Source organism: Vidua macroura, chromosome 1, assembly GCF_024509145.1.
Source record: "Vidua macroura isolate BioBank_ID:100142 chromosome 1, ASM2450914v1, whole genome shotgun sequence".
Lineage (NCBI taxonomy): Eukaryota > Metazoa > Chordata > Aves > Passeriformes > Viduidae > Vidua > Vidua macroura.
In genome coordinates, this window is record NC_071571.1 from 32,237,453 (window position 1) to 32,255,212 (window position 17,760).

The 17,760-nt window shown below is 38.6% G+C and overlaps 1 protein-coding gene across 10 annotated transcripts; it reads left to right on the top strand.

The window, feature by feature from the left end:
* The first annotated feature begins 1,009 nt into the window (after window positions 1-1,009).
* CCDC126 (coiled-coil domain containing 126) lies at window positions 1,010-16,574 on the top strand. Of its 10 annotated transcripts, none has more exons than XM_053972365.1 (6): window positions 1,143-1,418; window positions 1,544-1,627; window positions 2,697-2,808; window positions 11,552-11,689; window positions 12,309-12,712; window positions 14,981-16,574. In XM_053972365.1, exons 5-6 carry the CDS (start codon window positions 12,475-12,477, stop codon window positions 15,160-15,162), a joined length of 420 nt encoding a protein of 139 aa, XP_053828340.1. In that variant the 5' UTR covers window positions 1,143-1,418; window positions 1,544-1,627; window positions 2,697-2,808; window positions 11,552-11,689; window positions 12,309-12,474; the 3' UTR covers window positions 15,163-16,574. The 10 variants fall into 10 exon arrangements, with proteins under 10 accessions (XP_053828401.1, XP_053828340.1, XP_053828360.1 ...); XM_053972385.1 differs by having other exon boundaries at window positions 1,547-1,627; XM_053972395.1 differs by lacking the exon at window positions 1,544-1,627.
* The last annotated feature ends 1,186 nt before the right edge of the window (window positions 16,575-17,760 follow it).

The window sequence follows — 17,760 nt, forward strand, 5'->3', positions numbered from 1 at the left end:
GTATACTTAGGTCTAAGTTAGGCCACTAACCCCTCTGATGTATCAATATCCTTTTTTCTAGAAGAGCATCGCATTTAAGTGCTGATTTTTCCTGCATCTAACCCGTGCAAAATATGCAGGCTGAAAAGCACGGAGAGGCCATGTGGCCTCTGATGCACGCTGGAAGGGAGGGAGGGAGACACACACTGAAGGGATCTGGATAAGGTGACCCACAGGTACTTCTGAATGCTATCAACTGTGCAGCTGTTGAACGTGTTCTTTACTTTACCCTTATGTTCACCTTTTCTTAACTCATACCAGCTTCCTTTAAACACCACCTTGCAGGAGGAGCCTGGGGTGACTCTCTAGCACAGTCCTGCACTCACAATGAATTTTATTTCAGCGATTATCACGGTGAGGGTGGTGGGGGGGAGGTTTATATACCACCCCAGCCACGAACAATCAGAGAATCCTTAGGATTGGAAGGGACCTCTGGAGCTCCCCTAGTCCAACCGCCTGCCATGGACAGGGTCACCTAGAGCAGGTGACACACGAACGTGTCCAGGTGGGTTTTGAATGTCTCCAGAGTGGAAGACTCCATGACCTCCCTGGGCAGCCTATTCTACTGCTCTGCCACCCTCAACGCAAAGAATTTCTTCCTCATGTTGAGGTGGAACTTGTGTTTTAGTTCACGACCTTTGCTCGCCGCCCTGTTGCGGGGCACCACCAAAAAGTCTGGCCCCATCCTCTTGGCTCTCGCCTTTGAGATATTTGAAAGCACTGATGAGACCCCCTCTCAGTTTTCTCTGGACTAAACACGCCCAGACTAAACTCAGCCGGCCCGCAGCACGGCTGAGGACAAACTCCCCGCAGGGCCGCGGGGCGCAGCGCCGCCCCCTCCCGCCGCTGGGGGGCGGTGGCGGCGCCGGGCGGGCGGGGGGGGCGCGTGCCGCGGCGGGGGCGGGGCTTCGGGCGCGCGGCGCGGGCGGAAGCGGCGCGCGGGTGCGGGCGCGGCCGGGAGGAGGCGGCGGAGGCGGCGGGCGGAGGTAGCGCGCGGCGGCCGGCGGGGGGCGCTGCGCGGGGGCGGCGCGAGGGGGGCGCCCCGGCCCCGGCCGAGCCCCAGAGCCGCGCACTGGGCCGGGGCGGCGGGAGTGTGTGTGGGGGGCCCGCCCGTCCGTGTGTGTTTTCACGGGGGAAGGGCGGGGGGTGGCTGCACGTTCGGGCGGGACCGGGATGGCGCAGGGTGGCTGCGGCTCTCCCGCACGCGCGGGTGCGCACCGCGCCTGAGCGCCCGCGTTGGTCCGCCCCTCCTTCGGAGCTGCGGGACGGGCTCGTCTTCCTTCGGGCTTCCTGCCCGGCGGGTCCCGGTACCTGCGCGGCTCTCGAGGCGGCTGCGGCGGTGTCACTGCGGGCCCCGCCGCGGGGCGCGGCGCGGTGAGGTGAGTTGTGCTGGGCTCGGGGTTCCTTCGGCCGCGATCCGTGTCCCAGGGCTGTGATGCAGTGTCCTTGGGTGGGGAGGAAGCGGTGGAGCAAACGAGCGTTTTCTGCTTTCCTTCGCCGTTAGCAGTGGTCTTCCAGTCTTAAGCTGTGACTGCAGTGACTCTGCAAGATCGATGCCTTCTGCTGTAAGGACGTAACTTCCAAAGAGGTAAAGCATGATTAGAGTGATGTGATGGAACTCAGAGGAAGGAAGAAAAAAAATTCATATTCAGGCAAAGACAGGATCCTTAACAATGTCAAGTTACGTGATCTTCCGGCACTAGCAAGTCTGCATAAAAAGCCCCAAAACCAACGGGTAAATAGTTCACTGAAATTGGTCTCGCTGGTACTATTGAAGAAACAGGAAAAAGTAATACTGAATGAAGTCTGCAAGATTTGAAACATTCAGTTTGTAATATATGGAATTTTTTGACGGCAAGGGTTGCAGAACAGCGCTTCCTTCTTACAATATAATAAAATTGCTTTTATTTGTAACATCTGATGATGCTTTGACTGCACTTACCTTCGATTTTGGTAAACATGTATAACGTACCATTATCTCTACCTTATTTTGGTAGCTCTGTTCATCATTCATTATTAATAAACTCTCTTTTCGGTTCCCTAACCTAATATGGTAGCATCCTGTAAATTTTCTTTTATGTCTCTTGTCATCTAAAAGATACTGAATGCAGTGTAATTTCTGTGTTTGTGTGCCACGAAACAAGCATAGATAATTTTTGTTCTATACTATGACATGATGTGGAGTTTCTTTAGAACAGTTCAGATTGGGTTAACTAGTTATTTTTCATTGCTGTTTTGGGTTTTTTTTTGTTGTTGTTTGCACACACACCCCCCCCCCCCCAGTGGGTGAACTAGGGGCAGATGGATGTGTTTTTTTGTAGGAATTGCAACTTTTTATTTTAAGAGAACCCTGAGAATGTGAACATGATGTACATCCAAGTGTGCATGTGATTTTTCCTAACTGTAACACAGTGTTAATTTTGGAACAAATGTAAGGAATTGCTGTTTTACTCTCATGAGACTACCAGAAAAAGGAGACAATATGAAGATAATATTCAATTGTGAGTAGCATCTGCTACTCACAATTGTGTCACAAGCAGTATGATTGCAGTTTTAGACCAAATGTAGAAATTTATTGTTATTTTTGTTCCTGTTTTTACTGCAGACACTCGTATGTATAAAGCCTAAGATATTCTGGCCTCTTTTTGTTATTTTAGGTGTTCAAATCTGTAGCTGCTTAATAGGTACTGGAGAGCTCCAGAGAATTAAGCAATTATGCTGGAATTCCTTTGGTCCTTTTCCTAAAGTTTTTTACAGTTGGAAATAAAGGTACTTCCTTTCCTCCCTCTTCCCCCACCGCCCAGCTTTTTCTTTTTAAAGCTTTTGTAGTGTCTATTTTAGAGACTCCTTTTGGCTGTTATCTCTTATCTCCTTGAGGGAGGCATTCATATCAGCTAATCACAAATTGTGATGTATCTTGTGGATTGGATGTCATTTAGCTGCTAAAAGTAAGATATTTCCCCTGAAGTTCATGATCACTTGTACCTTTTCCGAGAATAGTAAAGGGGACTAGTTCTTGCATCTTGCCTAAACTGTAAGTAGGATAAATGCATGCTGTCAGCTAAAATTGTCAGCTGTGTAGTCAATGTGTCTCAAAACTAGTAAGTGTCAAAAATAGCCATTTTCCAGTAGCTGTCAAAAATCTGTGAGGCTCAGTCACTCAAGTGAATCTGCTTTTCCTGGTACAAGTTTACTGATAAAATGTACTTTGTATGCTCTTTGTTTTTTAACAACCTCTTTCACCTGTGATTTATAATTTGTGCCATTTTATGGCTTTTCTCAACTGAGCATTATTAATAACAGCCTCTTATATTTTCTTCTATGGTTTACTAAAAAAATTTACAAACTTTACAAAAAATAGCTATATTGGCATTTGCGTATGTAGTTTAGAAGATTAATTTTGGATTAGAACTGAACTGAATGGGTACTTTGCCCATGTAAAATAGGGCCTGAACTAGAGGCATAGACAAGGGAATGTAAAACTTATTCCAATGAAATTGGTTTCTTCAGTAATACTAAAGAAATAGGAGGCTACCAGGTTATAAATAATCCAGTTAAATTTCTGGGCACCTTTTCCTTAATGTTAATAATAAAGTATTTTGCAGTGCACACCACTGAGGTCTTACAGTTAACTAATGTCTGTCATAATCCATTACTGTGCTACGTTGAGAGCTGACAAGTCAATCTAGAAGTAAGATTGTAGAAGAAAAGATATAGAAGAAATCACTTGTCTTTAATATTTCCTCCAGTGTTATTTTTCTGAAATCTTCTGAATGGGTCAGCCTGCTGGGAAGGAACATGAATCCAAAGCCTTGTCTGTATTACAGTTTTGCCATAGAAACATAATTTTGGTGGACAAATTCATATGCAGTTTGAATTGTACAGATTTGTTGGGAGAAAACAGACAAGTTAAATTCTTCCTCTCTCCCTAGTGGAACAAGTGCTTTTTTTCTTGCAGTTCTACAGGAATAGTGTTTGTGTGGTGCACTGTGTGTACATGTGTGAACAGTGGCAATCTCTCCCCCACTGCAGCTGTCACTTTGTTAGTTGTCTCCCCCCTCCCCTCTTTATTCTTTTTAGTGACACCTGCCTTCCTTTTAGGTCTCTTTAAAACGTTCAGTGACAGTCCCTCTCTTACCAGTAATGTACATGCATCATCTTGTAGGCTTGGCTCTCTGTAAAACTAGTCAAAATTAGCTAAATATTACCATCTCAGGAGGAAGTTTTGGAGTCTCAGGGGCTTTGGAAAGAGCGATACAAGGACAGCTGTGAAATTTCACAAGGGAGTACTATGGGATACTTGTCGTAGCCTGCAATTAATAAATCGTGGCAGTGTTACTGGGAAGTGGGAAGCCAAGAAAGTGCCTTGTGCTCTATCATAAGTGACTCTTATCAAGGAGCAACGGTCCTACAGTGACCTGAATAGTGGCAATAAAGCATGAAGAGAAAATAGAGAAAAGTGTCCCAGGGAAAATTAAGCTGATTTTTTTTAAAAATTTTTTTTTCACTATTATTATTTTTAAGAATCTGATACAGAGATGTACAAATGTTTTGGGGCCCAGATGGGCCCAGTGGGAGAAGGGCAAGTTCAGCAAGTGTAGCAAACTATCTCTATTGATATACTGTGCCTATTGATATCTGCTTGCTTTAATTTTCTTCACAAGCCTTGCCAAGCCATTTCCCCTCTCAAAATCTTGAATCTTGGCTGACTGCCCATAGGCAAGGAACAAAGAATTTCTGTTTTTAAATGACTGGTTTATTTTAAAGGCATTCATTGGCAGTAGTAGGCAAAAATAAAGGGGGAAGGTGTTGAAAAAAAAAAAGATACTCTAAGGTACTTGAGAAGACTTCTTAGACACAATGCAAAATGAAAATAATTATTGGTAGAAAGTGTAAAACAAAAACAATTAAAATAGAAATGTATGCATTTAAATAGAAACAGCTTTCCAGTATTTCTATAATACTGACAAAAGGTAGTCTAGTGTTTGGGCTCTCAGATACTTCTATACCAGAGCCACTGTAAGCTTGCTGTGTGGGTTTTCAAGTCGAAAGCAATATGTTTGTGCTCTCAACTTGAAGTTCATCTACAAGACAAATTGGTGCTGTTCTTAGAAGCCTGTAGGAGGTAAAACCGTTCCTGGTTTAAGATAGGTTTGAGGTAGTCCCAGCAGCTTGTCAGCAGCAGCACTGTGTCTGCTTGATGAGCTGTGACTTTTGCTGGTCCATGTATCCTTTGGCTGCGTTGAGAGACAGGAACTGTTCGGGGCACGTAAGATTCTTCTTTTTTTGTAGAAGAGTAGATATTTTTGGTAGTTACCCAGTTTTGCTATTCCCTTAAACTTCATATTTTTTTCACTTGGAATATCCATTAAAGGTGCTCCCCAAAAGACAGGTAGCAATAAGGCAAAAGGATATTGTTTTTTTCAGTGTGCCAAGGTAATTGCAAGTCTTGGGCATGTAGAAGCAGAGAATGAAGGAACACATGCTCTAGGAAAAGATACAAAGATAGATGTCCTGGAAAAGACACAAAGGCAGACTCCTTTGGCAGCATGCTCTGAAAGTGGTACAGAACTGCTAAAACCTACAGCTTAGCAGCCTTCGTAATGATAAGGCAGCCTTTTTTTGCCCAGAAGTGTGCCTTCTTACCTGTTCTTAAGATAGCAGCACGTTTTATAGTATTGATATTTTGACATGAGTCTAGCAGCTATTAATATAAACGGAGTCTTCTGTCTACTTATCTGTAATGCATCTGGAAAGACCCTTGAGTTTCATCAGCACATTTTGGTCGGCTGTTTTATGTCAGGCATTGCTGATGTTTTGTCAGTATAGATCCTCTTTTCCCTTTCTGCTGTGATATTTTTCTGTTGACCAAATTTTACAGCAGCAATAATAGGAATACTTGAAGTGCTGAGAGTAAATTTTATTAAAAGACAACTAAATGTGTTTTCACTTGTCTGGGAACTGGCATTGCGGTTAATGGTTGGTTCCAAGTAGAATATCCTGCTCTTTATGGCACTGTGCAGCTGTCTAAGTGAACCTGATTAATGAACCTGGAAACCAAAGGACAGTCACAGTATGGATGTGTCAATAGAGTACAGTAGTCTCACTGGCATCTTCTCAAGAACTTGTTTACTCATAAAAATATTGGGAATGTGGTTTTTCCTTACACACCAGTTTTAATCAGGGCTCTGTGTAAACACTTTACTTCTTTGGGCACCTGTTTGCCAGCTGCACCTCATGTAGATTTTTCACCTACTGCCAAACCAACAACCATCTAAGACTGCAAATTACCAGAATACAAGTATCATTTTTGGCATTCCAAAAAGTCTTAGCATGTGAGCTCATGGGCTTCTAGGTGCTTATTTCATTGTCTCAGTCTTCTAAAATTAATTGTCTAGTGAATGCATTCTGTACTGTTTTGGTGTATATTAGCCATTCTTTAGACTTCCATTTTCATTGCTTTACAGAAATGACTGAGGGTTTTCCAAATAACATAAAACCAGCCTGTCTGCTCTCAGAATGGTCAGCACGACTGATTCCTGTCAGCTGAGTGATGCTCAAAGTTTTCTGTTGGAAAATTAGAAAACAAAATACTTTGGAGGTCACAGAGGTAAATGGGCCAGAGGGTGCACTCTGTAAATAGATGCAAAAAAGGGGAAAATAATAGAATGGAGCTTGATGCTACCGTGGAAATTCTTTTCCTGATATTCTGTAATGCCCAGTGATTCTTGTCTTCCTGAAATGTTTGTTGGCTCTTGCAATGAAGTGTCACTCTGCATATTTAGAGGCAGTTTTTTGTTTACTGATACACTACACTCTCTGTACTGCAGGATGTTTGTTGCCATGAATTTAATAGCAATTTCTTGTACAGATGTAATTTTAGTATGGTAATTTTTAATTGTTAATAATTTTATAAACTTTTTGTGCTCCCACTGAGATGGTAGTAAATTCCAATTTTGTACTGTACAATTATTTTATAGTAATTATTAATGTCAGCTTTTATTTGTACTGTCCTGATTTCTGTCTGCTGTCTGTTCTATTACAAGTTTTTTTCCACTTCCTCTTTAATTGGATGCATGCTTCAAGGACTGTATATGGCTTTTTTTTTTAAGCTCTGTCTTGATAAATCACTGCTTCTTTTTATGCAGTTAATATCTGGTTGCTAAGCCAGACCTGCTCTTGAATGCACAATGTCATGTTGTTGTTGATCATAATTTGAAAGTGAGGAACAGATAAATATTGTGGTAGTAAGTAATAGATGGAGTAAAATTCCCACTTATCAGGCCTACTTTCCTAATGAGAGACTCTGTCTCTAGAGTATCACTGAGGAACTACTGCCTTAGTATTTGAGATTCTGTCTTTCAAAATATATGACCAAAGAGGTGACTTTATTGGACTGTAAGTTAACAATATTCTTTTCATTGAGTTTTTCTTGGCTTTATTCTTAAAAGTATTTTTCATCTTTGAATCAAATAAGTTTCTGTCAAGCTTTGGTTTTCTTTGTTCTTTGCATCTGCAAACTGCTTATTAATAACTACCAAAAATACCTGATGGACCTGCTGCTTTCCTTTTCTCTCACAAATAATTACCGTCATCTGTCCTGTACATTTTTCAAAACTAGAAGATACACAGATCATCTCTGCAGGACAGGTTTAAATTTGCCCTGCAGCCATTTCTAGTGGTTTAGGAAGGCTGGAGTCTCTTGGGCAGGCTAGAAAAATGATTATGAATATGTGCTAGTCTTTCATGGGCTGATTGACTGGCAGAAGTGGCGGTGCTGTAAGGTGAAATAAGCTTTTAAGGATTTAGGTATGCCTTGTTTTCCTGATAACCTGGGGTTGTTTCAGAGCATGTAGGAGGCATTCCTTTGCATTATAGGCCGTTTAACTTTTGTGTTGTATGTTAATATAATCTCCTGGTTTTTCTGGGAATGAGTAAAGAGGAAGACTTTGCAACAAAATTCAAGAAGGATGTTTTGTAAGTATGGGCTAGTTTCCATGGAGAAGGGTCAGTATTCAAACTGAAGTCTGATGCTAGTTAAGTAGTAGTTAAGTTTAACTTTGCTATATTATGGAACAAATAATGCATTTTCTGTATCTTTCTTTTATCTTTGCTCCTTTTGTTTCATGTAGTCAATAATATAATTTATATATGACTGATTTTGAAATACAGGTATACAGAATAGAGACATAATTTTTTTTTTTTGGAGTGGATGAGTGTCTTAGTTCATTGCTTTTTTGCCAGATGGATGTCAGTGTTGTGGTACCACTGGACAAAGTTGTATCCACATTGGTAGGTTTTGGTAGTACTTTTCTTAGACAATCAACAGTGAAGAAAACCAAGCTGTTTATATGTCTGTGAAAGGCAAACCTAATGTCAGATCCTCATTCAGGAATTGGTTGTAGCTCCAAGTTCTAATGTTGCTCCTGGCTTGGGCTTGTAACTTTCAGAATAATTTAAATATGCATGCTGATTTAAAGTGCTATGCTGATTTAAAGTACTTCGGGAAACTGGCGCTTGAATTGGTAACTTTAGGCTTCTAATTGAAACAATTATCTGGAAGACATTATTTTCTTCATGGATTCTTGGATTGCCATTTTGCCTGCAGTCAACTCAGGGGTTTTGTTTGATTTGGGTTTGTTTTGGTTTGGGATTTTGTTTCTTTTCTTTCTCTCCTCAGATTTTCAAATTTTGTTCTGGTTGTACTGCTTCATCTTCATGGTTGTCTGCCTTTTGTCTTAGTCTCCGTGATAAGAGTTGGTAGGAATTGCAGCAAGGTTGTAGCTCTGATGCATCCTTTTTCCTGTTGCTCTCTGCAGTGCTTTGCCTTTGCCACAAAAGTCCCTCAGCTGCAGTTGGAAGAGTGCCAGCATTTCTAACCAGGATAAATCAGTGTGAAGAAGGAAGTCTCAGCTTCCTTTTTTTCCTGCTCAGGGAGGATTTCCAACCCAGCATATTGTGTGCTTTGAGAGAATGAGGGAGAATAAAGATCACAAAGTACACTTACTTTCTTTCATGTGTGCTGTTATCTTATGGGATACTACCTCTAAATTACTGAAAACAAAGGTCCATTCTGAGCCCAAGTTTTGTTGTAACTATAATTTTCTTGTAGAGAAGTGCTGACCCTTCAGGGCAAAAAGGTACAAGAAAATTCCAGTCCATCCATCTTACTGTGCTATTTCCTGCCTAATATGTGCGCCTGCTGCTCTGATACTCTTTTTTTTTTCCTACTTCCAAATCATTTGGGCATAATCTTACATTTTATTTTATTTTATTTTATTTTATTTTATTTTATTTTATTTTATTTTATTTTATTTTATTTTATTTTATTTTATTTTATTTTATTATTTTATTTTTACCCCAAGGGTGTTGTAGGGAGTGTCTTATGAGTCACTAGAAGTGCATGCACTTCAGGGGGAAAGAAGAGACCAAATCTCCAGAACTTTGAGATTACACTGGAATTCATGAAGAGGGAATGGCCTTTAAAAATTTGTAGGAAAAGTGGCAAGTACAAATAGTTCCCTTCATTTTGGTAAACCTTGCTCCGAGTTCCTTTAACTCATGTTAGTATATGGGTGTTATGCAATTTCCCAGCAGGTTAAGTCCTTGATTTCCATTAGTTTCAGTAGTCAGCGTGTGCACTGTGAATTAGATATACATGGCGATGGCCCAGTCTGCAATTCCTGCTGCTGCTTGGCAGGAGTTTTTTCAATCTGTTCCTCTTGGCTAGACCTCTTATCCTGGCTTGTAGTCTTATTTACAATGTGATGGCAGAATTATTTCTACTCCAAAGGACTGTAGTGATATTGTCTAAATGCTTCAGGATGAGATATGGCTGGAGATCTGTGGAGAGGTGAATTCAAGAGCTATCTGTCCTTTTCAGTCTTTTTTTTTTTTTTTTTTTTTTTTTTTAATAGAAGAAGTAGAGACTGTTTGGAATGAGGTTTGAAACTTATGGTGTCTTCTTGAGAGATACTGTTTGGTCTTCTGAGCCATCACATGAATACTCTTCTCCTGGACCTCATAATGTTTTCCATAATTTTTGATACTGTTCAGAGATTATGTAGATACATAATGATGTGGGTGCAGTTTATTTATTAAAGTCTGAGTGCAGAGCCGTGGATTTGGCAAAGAGCTAGGGAAAAGAAGTTTCGGTTAGTGCATGTTTGGGGAAGATCTGTTTCAGGAAATCTTAAGCCACACAATTCCAGATATTCATGCTGTGGAATGTAAGTTTTTATTGTTTTCCCTCTTATTTTACATACTTAAGACAAATTAGTATCTTAAAACAGTTTTAGGGGGATTAAGCACATTCCTTGAACAAAGTATATCCCACTGCATTTACAGTGGGAGTTCAAATTACTGCGTGTCGGCTGTCTGTCCTTGTGCAGTCATCCCCCACGGTGGAGGGTGAGCTGTTCTTCATTCATTGACTTTGGATTGCCACTTGCATTAGTGCACCCAGCAGTCAGAGTTTATGTACTGGCAGTGGCTGCCATATGGCATTTTACACACAACTGGTTGTTACCTTATGGCAACTTTAGTGTCCAACTCCTGATGTCGCCCCTGCCTTGGGTTAATAATTTTCAGAATAATTTAGATATGCATGTTGATTTTAGAGCACTTCAAAAATTTGCCACTTGAATCAGGCACGCTGGCTCGCCTGTTGAGAGGATTATCTGAAGAGTGAAGGGTAAGCACAAGCAGAGCTCAGCGCCCTGCTGGCAGTGACACTTGTGTTGGCAGCAGACAGCGGGGTGTCGGCATAAAGCCGATGGAACTGGTCAGTGGACGGGATGAAAAGTGCCATGCAGGCAGAGTTAGGTTTAGATGAGAGCTCAGCAGCACGAGAAACTCGGTCTCAATATTCTGATACAAACCGAGGTGTAAATGCCACTACAGAAAGTCTGGTGAGGAACTCTATTACATGCGTAATTCCAGTCTAAAACGTGCTTGTGGCAGGTAGTAGGTGGGGAAGAACTGGGAATAGTGAGGAAAAATGTTACTGTTGTGTAAAATGCTTTATCTGGACAATATTAAATAGTAGAAGTTCTCTTTTAAGAAAGTATTGAATAATTGGAGTAGTGTCAGAGATGGATGAAAAATGAGAAATACAAGGTATGCACATGGAAAGAGTCTAAAAATGTGGGATCTGTTTGAGGGGTAAAAATTAGTAAGAGAATGATGCCTATGTAAATATATGTGCATGTACATGTATGATGAATCCAGAACATCTGTTGTCACTGTTTTATAACACAAGAAGAAGGAGATGCTGAGTGAGATTCTTACCAAGCTTTCTTTTAAAAGTATGTTGAAGTCAGTTACTGGGCATTCAAATGCATGCATTCATAATAAAATGGAGAGTAATTCTATGTTCTTCCCTAACAATTGCTTGAAGTTAGGTTTGAAAATGTAGTTCTGATTTAAAAACATGTAGCCTGAAGCCTTCAACTGTAACTACTCCACAAGTAAATGAGGATATCTTCACTTTCTGTTTATTTTTTTTTTCCAGTACAGACATTCCTGAAGATGTGTGGCTCAAACTGCTTCCAACTGTCTGAACATTTGTTATTTAACTGATGAAGCTTTCCTACCATTTGCTTTCCTCCTGAAGCCTTCATCTATCGAAGGATCAGAATTGGGTACTATGGTAAGACATTTTTTAAAGTTGAAATAAAATCCTGAAGTGCAATGTGCCAATTTGCTTTGGTTTTATCTCTTTATTCAATAATAAGACACCACAGCAAATATAAAACCTTAATGGTGTACAAAGCCAGGAGAGGAAGCTTTGAACTAGCTAACCAACCAAGAAACATCTTTCCATGTGTTGTCTGTTCACACTTGTGCTTATTCTTCAAACTGAAGAATAAGAATCATGTGAATCATTTCACAAGATCTTGTGTCTAGATGTATGTGTATAACTCATCACAATGTTGTACAGAAATGTTATGCAGCTCTCTTCTAGATACTGCATCTTCTTTCAAATGCATTTGGGTTTAATGTCAGTTTAAATTCCAGTATTTAAAATACTTGTGGTGCTTTGTGGAAGCACAGAAGTTTTGATTTTTGGAGAATAAAAATCAGTAAAAATAGGAAGAGGAAACCCTGTAAATAACAAGTCAGAAGGAAATATAACTGAAACTCTAAGCAGATAAAAAAACTTGTTTGCTAGATGATGCAAGCATACTGTATTTGGAAACTGATATTTGTTCTTGATCTCAACAACTGTAGCAGTTTTGAATAACCAAGTGGTACTTTACAAATTTCAGGAATCAAGACCAGCTAAAACATGAGAAGATATATTCAAGATGATCCAGCCAGAAGATTTTTCACCTCATAGAAATATTATTTTTGTTTAATATGTAATATAATTAGATAAAGCCAAATTCAGTTACCTTTCTTGAAATTAGAACGTGCCTGTGGCCTTCATCAGAAATGTTTCTAACATTTTCAAGAAAAAATATGTCCCAGAAACTGAGTATGTTTTTACTAGTCTTTGGAATCATTTGGGGTTTGATGTTGCTACGCTACACTTTTCAGTATCCAAGACGCCAAAGCAGTGCTGAGTTGCGTGGACAGATATTAGATCTCAGTAAAAGATATGTCAAAGCACTGGCAGAAGAAAACAAAAACCTGATGAATGGTGGTGGTGGAGCCTCTATGTCAGGATATGGTAAGAGGAAAAAAGCCATACTAGTTACTTGAATATATTCTTTTTCTGAAAATTGTAAAGTTATACATTTTCTTTTTTTTAAAAGTAGTATATGCTCTTCAGCAGAAAAAAAATTTTCTGTATTAACTGGTTTGATTTTAGTTTATTCAATGAAGTTGAAGATTAAGATGAGTTGCAAAATCAAGCTTCATACATGACATTTTTGCTTTCCAGGATTTTTTTTTTAGATCTCTTCAGGTACATGAATCCAGTTACTTACAGAAGTAGCAGCACATTTGTCTTTTTCTGAATCTTCAGCTATTGAAGAATAAGCACGTGCTTGATACAGGGACAAAGTTTTATATAAAAGTCACTTCAACATTCCAGATACTTCTAGTACCTCATTTCTAACTTCCTGCTTTTATTTCTTGAATTTTCTTCTCCTTAAAAAAGCAATGAAAAAGCAAGATACTAGTTGAGTTTGCAGTCTGGAGACTGCAAGGCAATTATGATTTTTGCAGAATCCCTCCTTGTTTTAGAAGTAGCCATAAGAGACAACGCCCCTTGTCTTGTGAGCTATAATACTTGGTGCATCATATCTCTGATTAGCCTGTCTTGTGAATATGTACCTAACTTGATAAATAGGTTGCCAGTATTTACTATCTTCTGAAATATTGAAAAGGTAACTAATATTGTTTATTTTTTAAAATAGTATCTCAAAAGATGTATAGTAATGAACTTTGATCCCCTTAAGATTTCCTTAAATGGCTCTGCCTGTTGTAGGATGCCCTTTGTAGGCCTTTGGTAAGAATGCAAGCAGCAAAAATGTGTCTGAAGTCTTTTTGCTGCTGCTAAGGAAGAAGGAAGCAAATCTGTGATGACAAGATATGCAAGAACAACCCAAGAGGAATAGGAGAGTAAAAAGTTCAAACCTTTAATCCTTTCATTCTTAAAATTAATTCTTATTACGGTAAGAGACTGCCTTCTCTTTTCTTCCCTGTTTTCTCCCACCTTTTTTTTTTTTTTTTTTGTCATCAAGGACTTCCTTCCTTTACTGTGTAATTAAGTTTTTCTGTAATTAAAAAAAAAAAAAAAAATCCTTGTGTACTGCAGTTTTCTCCTGCTCTATAGGTCTTACAGCATATTCCCGGATGAGACTTGTCTTCTGTGGTTTTGTCTGCAGTTTAATATGAACTGAAGTCATCTCTTTATCTACCTGCTGATCATCAGAATTAAAACTTGACTATTCCCTCCATCAGCCTGTTGAGCACAAAATGATACTACAGAGTACATGACCCACCCTCTGTTATTAACAGCAGACCCTGCTCTGGCTTGAATTGTTTAGAATTTTTTTTTTTAAGTTTACATTACTAAACAAGAGCTAGTTAATTTTAGAGGGAGGTACTTATTTTTTTTAAATTTAATTTACTAGTATTTTTTTTTAATCTGTTTTGCTCCTATTTTTTTCACTTTGATGCCTTTGATCTTTCTGCCCAGTCTTTCTGCTTAGTTAATTGATTAGTGGGCAGGGGGTAGAGACAGTTTGTAGATGTCTTCTTATGTAAGGGGAATTTTAACACCTTGTAAAACCTGGTAAGTTTGTTAATGTTTTTCAAATCTGAAAGAAGATGGTGATTGGCAACAGCATAAATAGTTTTTTGTTGAAAGATATTACTGGTGATATTACTGGTTTTGTGTTCCAGATCATGAGAATTTTTTTACCATCTTTTCTCTTATTTTCAGTCAATAAATATGTAAATAGATTTTTTTACCATTGCTTTGTAGCTTATGTAAGAAGCAATAAGGTACCTTTTAATAACAGCTTTTCTATGGGCTAAATCTGTCATTTAGGAGACAGCTATTAACTACCTTTTTTATGCTGAAAAGTATTTAGAAAGTATTTAGATATATTCTCTTACATCCAAGGCTAAAAGATGACATAGCTGAGTATTCCAGTGCTGTTGTCTGGATGAAATTTGAAATAATACCTTTGAATAGCCACTTCTAATTTTCCAACTAGTGTTTTGTTCTTATACTCTAATATTTAATTGGCTGCCTTCACAGTTCCCTGTTACAGTGATATCTCCCTTCCCTAAAATAACAAAGAAATGTTAATAAAGAAAATTCAAGCAGCTGTTTAATTCTGTACTTCTAGACCAATTGGCACTCCTTTCCAAAAAGTATGGTAGGGAGGATAGCAAGTCTTAAGATGTGAATATGTTGAAATGGCAGTTCTTTTCCACACAGAGTAAATAACAGGCTGTAATTTGTTTTTTCCATTATCTTCAGCTGATCTTAAGAGAACAATTGCTGTTCTTCTGGATGACATCTTACAACGTCTGGTGAAACTGGAAAACAAGGTTGATTACATCGTTGTGAATGGCTCAGCAACAAATACCACAAATGGAACTAACCATCAGGTGCCAGTGACTTCAAACAAACGTGTAAAGCCAGCAAGCAACATTAGATAGCAAACAGGCCCACTTTGTGTTGCTATGTCATTGATGGATAATATTTAAGATAAGCTTTTTGTCTCTGGCTAGGGCAAAGCAGCAGTTGACTCCAAAACAAGCGTAAACTATTGTATTCTACAACGTGCTTGGATCTATGTAGGCCTAACATGTGCTTAGGTTCTCAAAGCATTATTTCATTGCCTTTGAGCAGTGCTTCTGAAGTGATCTTTGTTGTATTTTGATACGATTTGATGTAGTAGGCCATTGGATAATAACAATTCGTGGAAAGCAATGGGAAACTTACAGGTAGGTTTCTAAATATACTTATTTAAGTATGAATATAACATATCTTTTGGGTAGGTGAGCAGTATTTTAGTTTATTCATTTTTTTGTGATCTACATTAAGCCAAGGTAACTGAGGAAAATGTGTTGCTAAACAGATGTTAGAAGATGTGAACATTTAAAATATTTTCTTACTTACTTACTAAAACAATATTAAATTGAGGATAGCATTGTTGGTAATATTTTAAAATTGTGACCCAAAGAATGTCTTTATTTGCACTATCTGTCAGAATAGTTAAAGAGAATTTACTGTATATTTAAGAAAATTTATTATAAAAGGAAAACATTCTAGGTAGTAACACTGTCCAGATTTATCTTTATGCCAGAGATAGGGCAGTTAGATTATCAAAAGCAAATCATCATCTGTGATATCTTAGATTATTATTTCTTAAAAAGATATTTAAGTGTATGTATTTTGTAATTGCATATAAAATTATTTAAGTGATGGAAATAAGTTTTGAATATGTGAATATAGTTTATTTTTATTCATTGCTGTTTGTTTTAACATTTTAATGCCTTGCAGTTTGTGTTTAGTATAGCACACCATCTCCCTGAATTGCTTTCTTGATCAGAAGGAAAAGCAATGAAGGGAATTAAGGCATCTCTGCATTTAACAGCAGTATGTGTACTAAGGGTGTCTAATCATGGAATATTTGAGAGCTAAGGTAATGTTTGCCTTATGTCTAAGTCAGCCTTACAGCAAAGTGAATTGCATGCAGTGTTGGGTGCACTGTATCTGAAATGTTACTGAAATCATATTGAAGTGCCACTGAACCTATTTTTTAAACTGTACTGAATGTTTGGGGGGGACAGAATGTTCAGGGACTTTTGCCAAAAGTGTCCTGTAAGTGAAGTTTTGGGGATGAGTAAAACCAGAGGCACTGGGTGATATACCAGGCAAAGTTATGTGTTTTTTTCTTTTCTTCTGTTTCCCTGCTTATATTCTCGATGGTTATAAAGGAAAATACAATTGCAATCTTAATTAGTACTTAGTTAGTATTCAGGTGATTTTTTTGTCACATTGTGTGTAAACATGTACTCACTTCAATGCAGAAAAAGAAAAATAAATTTTTAATTGTACTTATAAATGTTTCTGGGTTTGTTTATTTTTTGTAATTAAATGGTCTTGTCATTCTTGCTACATGTGCTCTATCAGTTTCTGGATTGGAAAATTGTAAATCTCTGAGTTTTAGTAGTACTCTTTCTGGTATTCTTCCTTCTTAGTCACTGAGTTCTTCTGCTCTTGAAATTTTAATGCCCTGAAACTTTCCTCAGGTTAGTGGTGAGGGGAGAAAGAATTGAAAATAAAGGAATTGATTTAGATCTTTAATGGCGAAGACTTCTAAGAGTAAAGAAGATCTGTGCAGATCTTCTTTTGAACCTGCAGATTGACAACATGAAGATAGATAGATAGATAGATAGATAGATAGATAGATAGATAGATAGATAGATAGATTTTTATATCCATCTGTCTGGCTTATTTCCTAGATATTTGGTTGTTACAAACCAAAGCCTTTGTGCTATAAACACATAGTTCTTTTCAGAGTGGCAAAACTAAAGGTGTGCAGACTAAGGTAAAAAAGGGTAAGGATGAGAAGGTCTCAGCTGACTTTGCTATTAACAGTAGTAAGAAAACACCTGCATGTTCTAGCCTGCAGCCTTCTAGGTAGGAGATGTGAGAGGTGTGGCAGCCCTGCAGAGGTAGGAAGTTGTGTAAAGAACTCAAGGGCTTGTGAGGAAAGCCTACAGAAAGCCTACAACTTACCCCAGGTCCAAAATACTTGATAGTATCACACAGCATTTGGTTGTGTTGCCAAATATATTTTTTCTTTATGAGCAATATTTAAGTAGTATTTCTGCTGTGCTGCAGTTTTTATGATGCAGCTGTGTATTTCCCATTTTAGATGACATGGCAAAGCCTCCCAAAGTGATCTCATTCAAGTTTTGTGCGTATGGTTGGTTGGTTCTTAGGCTGGATGGGGTTTGGGATATTATTTCCTTTTCTTTCTTCTCCTGTTCTTTGGAAGTCAGGAGGACATATAAGCTGTCTTATATAAAGAACTGCTGATATGGGGGATGGGGGTTTTGTTCTTGAATTTTGGTTTTGTTCTTGAAATCTTTTGGTACAATTAGGGGACTTGAATTTTCCCAGCTGCAGTTTGCCTCGTGAGTGTTTATCAGCTGATTTCACTAGGTAATTGGCAGTACTTCTGTGCCTCTGAGTGATTGCTTAATGTAGGTAGCAAAAAATGTTCAAGATCCACTTCCAAACAA